General features: G+C 34.6%; 1 protein-coding gene across 1 annotated transcript; it reads left to right on the top strand.

The window, feature by feature from the left end:
- The first annotated feature begins 835 nt into the window (after window positions 1–835).
- Window positions 836–5,679, top strand: LOC149201743 (beta-glucosidase 22-like). Its single transcript, XM_089399809.1, has 13 exons — window positions 836–1,007; window positions 1,108–1,171; window positions 1,257–1,315; window positions 1,466–1,541; window positions 1,632–1,703; window positions 1,812–1,899; window positions 3,235–3,496; window positions 3,855–3,970; window positions 4,061–4,281; window positions 4,486–4,514; window positions 4,610–4,712; window positions 4,789–4,897; window positions 5,082–5,679. Exons 1-13 carry the CDS (start codon window positions 864–866, stop codon window positions 5,365–5,367), a joined length of 1,629 nt encoding a protein of 542 aa, XP_089255935.1. The 5' UTR covers window positions 836–863; the 3' UTR covers window positions 5,368–5,679.
- Window positions 5,680–9,005: the final 3,326 nt, after the last annotated feature.

Below are 9,005 nucleotides of genomic sequence, written 5' to 3'. Positions count from 1 at the left end.
AAATTAGAATTTTATTAAAAAACCAATTTTAAATTGCTAAATTTATAAATACAATGACTATCCCCAATATTTTTCCTGGCTCTCAATTATTTATAAATTTAAATATATTTAAAAAATAACTTTACCACTCTGTATTAAATTCTCACAAAAGGTGGAAAAATAAACTACCTCGACTTCTCCCATTTAAGAATATATTTCAAAAAAGAAAGATAACAATATCACTTTGTATCAAATTAGTAACGGAGGAGTTAAAAATATAAGTAGTATATAGAAGAATTGCTTCGGCCAAAAGTAGTTGGAATTTGATTAAAAAAAAAAAAAAGATAGTGTTTGGATCATGTTTTTGATGTTGGAAATAGATTTAGCAACATCAAAAACCTCTATGACACCTAAAATTTTACAGTTCGACAGCTATAATTTAGATTTACAAAATCCCTACTAAATTTTATCAAAATATAACTGGAATTTCCATAACTTTGAAAAGAAAACCACACAAATTATACATATATACAATTATACATATATATACAATTATATATATACACCAATTATACATATATACAATTTTCTGGATAATCTGAGATCTCCCCAACATTATAAACCATGACAACCAGGGACAAACATGTCACATACATCAATGCATTTAAATGTTCAAGTCACCTGATCCATATAACGTGGTACGAATCTTCTCACTTTCTATCTCATTCAAGGTGCCGTGTCGTGTTACATTTCATTTCATGTCCATGTTGTTGTTTGTCCTCAATCCACATCTCAATTATCGCTGTTTATTACCATACGCCAAATCTAGCCTCAACTTTTCGTTTATCAGAGTTCAGCGAAATATTTGGTATGTTATTATTAGCATGGCAGACAGAGTGGCACTGGTCTGTTGGGTGTTAATTGGATTCTACTTTCCTCACATTTATCGAGTGGAGTCTAACCCGGTGATCACCCGACATGACTTTCCTTCATATTTTATTTTTGGCGCAGGCACTTCTGCTTACCAGGTCCGCCAATCCCTACTTCACTTACTTCCCTAGCTAGCCTTATGCATTACATACACAATGTGTATATAATTAATTCTAAGTGTTTCTCGGCTATCTGCAGGTCGAAGGAGCTGCAGCAGTGGATGGCCGGAAACCCAGCGTTTGGGATACTTTCACCCACGCAGGTGGCCCCTTACCCTCTTCTTCCTCAACAATCTTTTTCCATAATTCATTTTTTGACATTAATACCTAGCATTGAAGAATTTACAGGTAACATGCCCGATGGAAGCACAGGAGATATTGCAGCAGATCAATATCACCACTATAAAGTGACTTCTGCTACTCCTCTCTTTGTTGAAAGAAAGATGCGATTGTGATGATAAACTAGTTGAAATTTTGTATATAAGGCAATGACAGAGAGCTTATTATATATAATAATATTTAGTGTTTGCTTTCATGGATAATGATATTACTTGCAGGAGGATGTTGCTCTCATGAGTGAAATGGGGTTAGACGCTTACAGATTCTCTATCTCCTGGTCTCGACTTATACCTGGTAACACACATACAAATATGTTCCTTTATGCACAACCGAGAAACCTAGCAGTTTATTGTTAATATAATTCTTATTAACTCATTACTGCAGATGGAAGGGGAGTCGTCAATCCCAAGGGGCTCGAATACTACAATAATCTTATCAACGAACTTATCTGCCATGGTAATATGATCATTGAGAAGAGCCTCGTGAGCTTGAACTTTTCAGCCTTTCAGTAAAATGCAAATAGTGCCAACATTGCATTGTGATTGATTGGTACAAATCTTGCAGGTGTTGAGCCACATATCACATTGTATCACTTCGATCTGCCTCAAAGTTTGGAAGACGCTTATGGCGGATGGCTCAATCCCCAGATAGTGTATTGCTTTATTATTATTATTTTAAAATGTTCACAAATAATTTGACATATGGTGAATTAAGACAGTATTAATATGCTTTTCTGACAGTATAATGTGTTTTTATTATTTTATTTAATGTTCACAAGAAGAGTGTTATATATAGAATTTATTTAAAAAAATTATAACACTCGTTAAGACAAAAGTCACACTTCATGCCCAAATAAAATTGACAGAGTCTATCGAACAAACTTGTTCTTATAAATTTGATTCGAAAATTGAGTTACATGTGACCTTTTCCAGTAAAAAATTTCAAAACTAGACATAGTCCTGCATCATGACCATTTTCCCGTTAGTTTTTCCCAATAAAGACACGATAACAGCTGGCAGACTGGTTTAAGAAAAACAAAACAGAGCTCCTGGATCTAAAATCCTGCGGTTGGAAGAAACAGATTGATATAGAAAAGAGATCCCTTCTGGAAGAAACCCCTGAGATTGTTTACGCTGTCACTAGCTGTCCTTCTTGCGAAACTTATAGAACTTGTTGCTCTGTTTCAAATAAACAGAAAAGGTTGTTATCATTACCCTCCTCACTATTGATCTGCACTGTAGGTTTTTCTTTCAATATATGAAGAGGTCCTCTTCCATTTGTTTAAGTGGTTACCAGTACACCTTCTAACATTGATAAGGTGTTTTTTTCTATAATTTGAGCAGCAGTTTCATTTCATTGTTTTTTTTTTTTTTTTTTCTCTTTTCGATAATTTGTTGAATGTATAAAAAAAATAAGTTTATTTATTTAAATATAAATATAAATTTCTTAATATGATTAGTTGATTAGTTTAATTAATTGAAGTTTAATTGCTAAAACATTTTGTTATTTAAAAATTATAGATTTAATTTTTTTGAACTCCTATTAAAAAGTCACCGGTTCAATTCTCAAAGTGTGTACTCTAAATAAACACACTTCAAATCTATGGAGCATCTTTGAAAAATCAAATCCCTCATAAATGAGTGAGTGTGCCAAATCAAATTCCTCTCCGATAGATATACCTTAATGTTTACACATTGCTTCATTGTGTGCTAATAGGCCTCCACGCAATTAACAACCTAATCATGTTTTATGTTCAGGAAGACTGTAAAGCATATGCCTCTCAGATGGATCTACCTTGATGTTATTTATTTTTGCTTCTTTAATATGTTTATTTTGTTAAAAGGACTGACAGAGATATAGAACAGTGACGAAGGATAGAATATAGATAGGACGTGGTGTAATTAAGTGTGGATATTAGTAGATCAAGAACCATGTAAAACAGGTCTCCACGCAATTAATGAGCTGATCATGTGCTGTGTGCAGGAAGGAAGGACTTCCAAGTATACGCCGAAGTTTGTTTTAGAGAATTTGGTGACAGGGTCAAGTATTGGACCACTTTTAACGAAGCGAATGCGTTCCCTTTTGTCGGTTATGATCTTGGTATATGGCCACCTCAACGATGTTCTTATCCGTTTGGCATATCGGGCAACTGTAGTGCTGGAAACTCCACAGTGGAACCATACATTGTTGGTCATCATGTTTTGTTATCCCATGCGGCAACCGTACTGCTTTACAGGGAGAAGTTTCAGGTCCTATATTTTTTTAATCCACCTCTGCCAGACGTTAACTGAAGATTTTTTATATTAAGATAGTTTTTCCATTCTTGCGTTATAGAGTTGAGATCTGATGATGAGTAGTGTACCTATGACAAATGATGAGTAATTTATTTATGACCAATATTAAGCACCATACAGTGTGTAAATACAGTGCGTAAATCATTGGCTGAGGCTTACTTCTTTTTTATGCGGTTGATTGATACTACTTTATGCTGATCTAATGAAGAGGATGTAAATGAGTGAGTTAATCATTAGTATGTAAAGAGTAAGTTAATCATTAACTTGGTGTTTAATATCCATTACCTTACATAAACCTTTAACATACTTGCAGAAGAAGCAAAAGGGCTCCATCGGCATCTCCATCTATGCAGGCTGGTTTGTACCAATGACAAACTCGTCCGAAGACATCGCTGCCACTCAAAGAGTCCTAGATTTCATAAATGGCTGGTAATGGGAAAACTTGATAAATTCACTCACCGTTTCTCTGACTCATTTTTTTTTTATTAAAATGTGTGAATTCATTCTCTGTTTGAGCAGGATTATAGAGCCTGTTATTTATGGAGATTACCCTTCTTCTATGAAGAAGATTGTAGGCTCCAGATTGCCTTCCTTCACCAAACAAGAATCCGAAAAGCTGAGGAGTTCCTTCGATTTTATTGGTCTCATCCATTATACGACTAATTATGTTTCGGATGCTCCTAGTTACAGGGATTTAACTGCAAGGGACTTTCTAGAAGATTCGTTGACAACCACTTCAGGTATATTCCTGCCTCTAATATCCATTACTCTTTTGAGGGAATGCTCTACAAACAAATAAAACTGTTATGTTGTTAGATATCCAAAACTCACCCACTAGATGTTGGTCTGTTCTATATATATATATATAAAGTAAGTAGAGATATTATATTATATTCTATTATATATATGCCGACTCTAACCCGTCTAGAAATTTATAACTGCAGTGTATCGGAACGGTATCCCCATTGGTGAGGTAAGCATATCATATATTCATATCATATATACGTTCATCTCGATGGAGGGTGGACTAATATCTTCATATTATTGTTTTAAATCCATTGTTTGAAGCTGGCACCATCTGGACTTCCTGTTGTCCCATGGGGAATGCAAGCATTACTGGAATACTTCAAGGGGCACTATGATAATCCTCCATTAATAGTTTACGAAAATGGTATGTTCTTGTGCTTCTACTACAGTATTCAAAATTCTATGACCGCGTTTTAAATTGTGTTTACATCCACGAGTAGGATATGGCCTGTCCAACAATGAATCTCTTCCACTTGCGGACGCATTAAACGATAAGCCAAGGGCAGCCTACCTCCATGAATATGTTGAAAGCTTGCTTGCAGCTGTCAGGTCCATTAACCAATTACCATATCACATTCCAACTTTAAATGTTGTTTATTTTTGTTTTTATTCATCTCCCCGCTTAGTAAAATACTGGTTAAGATAAAAATCTATATATATTTTTATGAAATTGTTTGACAACATAAGATGTGATGGCTGATTGGTTTCCAAATTGGAGTGGAATTTTGTGCAGGAATGGATCGAACGCCCGCGGATACTTTGTGTGGACTTTCCTGGATAGTTTCGAAGTTATATATGGTTATACAATCCGCTACGGACTGTATTACGTGGATTTCAAAGATAGAGATTTGAAGAGGTACCCAACTCTTTCTGTTCGCCGTTACACTGATTTTTTAAAGAAATACAAAGATAATCGACCTGTCATATCATCTTTTTCCAACCGTGCAAACTGTATTCACCCATCCAGCTTAAACGTCCACTCCTTTAGGAGAGAACAGCCACTTCTTGAAGCAATATAGAAAGTGAGCTTCAACGGACCGATATTGATTACAATGATACGAATCCTGTGAATAATGCAGGTTTTTGGGCATAACCGCTATGTCATTCATATCTTTCAGAATGGACAGACTGTTGGCTTTCAATATTTTTTTATATGGAATTAGAATTATACGTTTCTTACTTCCATTCATTAAGTGTCTCTCAATTTTCTCATTTTCCTAGAGTGTGCCCCCTTTGTGCCACCTTAACATGGCATTTGAATCCACTGTATGTCTGGTTTATGTGGAAGAGGTACTCTTAAACTTTATGGGAATTATAAAATTACGCTGCACCATGAAAATTCTTCAACATTTTCTATCCATATATATATTGGTATGTCTGTCCTTTCAATTGAAGCCTTGTACAAATCGTAATGACAATTGAAATTCTCTACTGAGGTATTATAGATATTTAAATTTTTATGTAATGATTTCATTACAGCTTTTTATTTTGGAATAAGGTGATTTTAATTTAATTATCAATAATTATTATATAGATGGTAATGATTTAAGTTCCACTAAATATTTGAAAACATTTATAGTAATATACACAAATGAAAGGTTGAGATTTATTTCAAAGTCGCATTAGCATTTTACTTTTGAAATTGAGAAAAAAAAACAATTAATTAGAATGAATTAGATTCCTTTATTTTATTAGTAAATTAGTTTTGTTTTAGTTTAAAGATTAGAAAGTTTAGATAGGAATGATGTTAGAAAAAAATAAGAAATCTTATTGCTTTTGTGGATAGAGATGGAAGTAGTTTTTTTATTAAGTTTAAAAAATAGATTATTTGTAAGAGAAAAAAATTTGAAGAAAGCTAAGATTTTTTTGGAGAAAAACAGGGAGCTTGGATTCCTTTTTGGAAAATTCCAACTCATCCAAATTTCAGTAATTTTAGTAATGATAGAATAAGAATTAGTTATATGGTTATATATGAAAGTATGTAATCAGGTTTTGCAATTTAGAAGAAAATAAAAAATATATGTTAGAAATTTGTTAGAGGTTCTATGAATTGAAAATGTAATTTGAAAGTGAGAATGATTTAATGTTGTTTGCACGCTCCAGTCATTAATCTTGTTGCAGGTGAGGCAGGATCTAGCATCAATTTTGGTATCAGAGCTACAACATAGAGAAAAAAAGTGTGAAATGACATTTCATGCTCGAGGGGGAAGACGAGGTAGAAGGGGAAGACCAACAACTGATGCTGGAGATAGGGAGGACATGAGACGTGTCAAAGAAATGCTAGAAGCCTTAGAGATGAAAAAGCAAAGAGATCCAAAGACTAGAGACATCAACGAATCTGATGAAGAGTCTCCAACGGAAGATGAAGAACATGTCGAAGAGCCTGCATAAATTAAATTGATGAGGTCAATGATTGGGGCTATTTCAAGGCCTAAAACAAAGATACATACCTACAGTGGTAGCTTCGAACCAGAAGAATAGATAGATTGGATCAATGCTTTAGATAAACATTTTGAGTACGAGGAGGTAGTTGAAGACAAACAAGTGAAGTTTGTTGTTACTAGATTGAAAGGACACACAACTCGTTGGTGGGATGGAGTCCAAGAAGAAATGAGAAGAAAGAACAAAGCCAAGATCAAAAGTTGGAGCATAATGGTGGCGATACTGAAAGGTAATTTTCCCCCCAAAGATTACCAGCTGTCTTTATTCAAGAAAATGAAAAATTTGAAACAAAGGTCATTGATTGTTAAAGAGTATAGTGAAGACTTTTACAAGGTGAATATTAGAGTAGGATACATTGAAGAAACACTTGAAAAGGTTGCCAAATATATCAATGGGCTGTGGTTCGAGATTCAAGATGAGTTTAGCTTATTTTCACCTAGAATTGTAGAAGAGGAATAAAGGGAGGAGTCCTGTGAGGGCAAGAGGACAAATCGTTTAATGGAAGGAAACTCTGTCTACAAAAGAAGGTGAAGGTAGTTCAAGCAATCAACCATCAAGAGGAGGTGAATCAAGAGGAAGAAGGCCTTTCTCAAGAGGACATGGTCGAGGTAGAGGCTACTAAGTTCAATGTTACAAATGTGGGAAATTGGGACATATTTCATAGGATTGTCCAGAAAATAATCCTACAAGACAAAGAGGAGAAAATATAGTAGAAGCACAAGAAGAAAATGTCGTTGTAGTTATCCATGAAGAAACACCAGAGGTAGGAGAATCATTATTGATGAAGAGAATCTTGATTAAGTATGAAAAAGAAGTTAAGGAACCAACACAAAGAAAAAACTTATTTAGAACCACATGCAAATCAGGAGGCAAGTGTTGCAAAGTGGTGATTGACAGTGGTAGCAAAGATAACTTGGTCTCCACCAAAATGGTAGAGAAGTTGGGGCTGCAGAGAATAACAAATCCCACACCTTACAAGGTGTCTTGGTTGCAAAAAGACCATCAGATATTGGTGAATGAGTAGTGTAAAGTGAAGTTCCAGATTGTTAATTACAAGGATGAGGTATTATGTGATATAATGCCAATGGATGTGTGCCATGTGTTGTTGGGAAGACCATGATAGTATGATAGGAAATCCATTCACGATGGTAGACGAAACACCTACACTCTTGAGAAAAATGGCCAAAAACATCTTCTATTGCCTTTGGAGTATAAGGATCCGAAAGAGGAAGTTGGTCCTAGTGTGCTACTTATGGATGGGAAGGAACTGCTGCAAGAGCTCAAAAAGAAAGAAGAAATTCAGTTTTCTTTGATTGGTAAGCCCAAGATAATTCTTACTAGCACAAGTTTAAAGATTTGCTTGAAGAAGTCAAGGTTATGTTGGATGAGTTTTCAAATATAATTGTTGATGAGTTGTCAAGTAAGTTGCCTCCTTTTCGAAGAATTAGTCATCATATAGATCTAATTTTGGGGGCAAGTCTTCCGAATAAAGTAGCATACCACATGACTCCACAAGAAAATGAAGAGATAACGAAACAGGTGCAGACGTTGTTGGACAAATCTACACCATAATTTCTACATGGTATCAGAGAAAGATTCACATTAGAATAATAATTTCGAAGTTGTTTATCAGGAGGTTCAAATATCCAGTTTAGTGTAGCAAGATCTCTACAGAGTTGGGAATATGACCTTCAATAGACTGAGATTAGAGTATGCCTTGGAAGGAAGCTCGAATTTCATTGCATGGAAGGATCACATGGAGGCGGTTCTTGATGACAACATATTGTCCACTTTTTCCAGTCCAAATGTATTGAGATGGATGATAAACAGTATAATGATCCAATTCAGATCACCAGAAGAAACCAAAACCAACTGAGGGATATTTAATTGAAAAACAACTTGTCTTGGCTTTCCTCATGAGTAATGACAATTTTGACCTAGGAAATAATTTCATTATCTCTGACATAAAGGAGTTTATGAGTTGTGGTAGCTTCGATATTATTTTAATTTCTAGCAAAAAAAACTAGAAAAAACAGATCTTTCAACATAGTTGCAAGGTTTTATCTACAATGGCAAAGAAAGTTCTCAGATTTTAAACTTGATGAGACTCTTAGTAGTTATGTCTTTCCCATTAACACATGGGGAGATCACATTTTTTCATCTATATATATTCTACGGTGAAGGGAATGAATAATTAAGGGAAAATGACCTTGCA

The sequence above is a fragment of the Pinus tabuliformis genome, chromosome 2_1 (assembly GCF_031772625.1).
Source record: "Pinus tabuliformis cultivar Carrire ecotype Pingquan chromosome 2_1, CPIR1, whole genome shotgun sequence".
NCBI lineage: Eukaryota > Viridiplantae > Streptophyta > Pinopsida > Pinales > Pinaceae > Pinus > Pinus tabuliformis.
The sequence above is the reverse complement of the archived record's forward strand: the minus strand, read 5'-3'. Positions and strand labels throughout refer to the sequence as shown.

Bases quoted from the DNA above. Each gene is read 5' to 3' on its own strand.
- LOC149201743 (XM_089399809.1), top strand. From the start codon at position 864: ATGGCAGACAGAGTGGCACTGGTCTGTTGGGTGTTAATTGGATTCTAC. The intron at 1,172-1,256 runs GTGGCCCCTTAC...AAGAATTTACAG, and splicing joins GGATACTTTCACCCACGCAG to GTAACATGCCCGATGGAAGC. The intron at 1,704-1,811 runs GTAATATGATCA...CAAATCTTGCAG, and splicing joins CAACGAACTTATCTGCCATG to GTGTTGAGCCACATATCACA.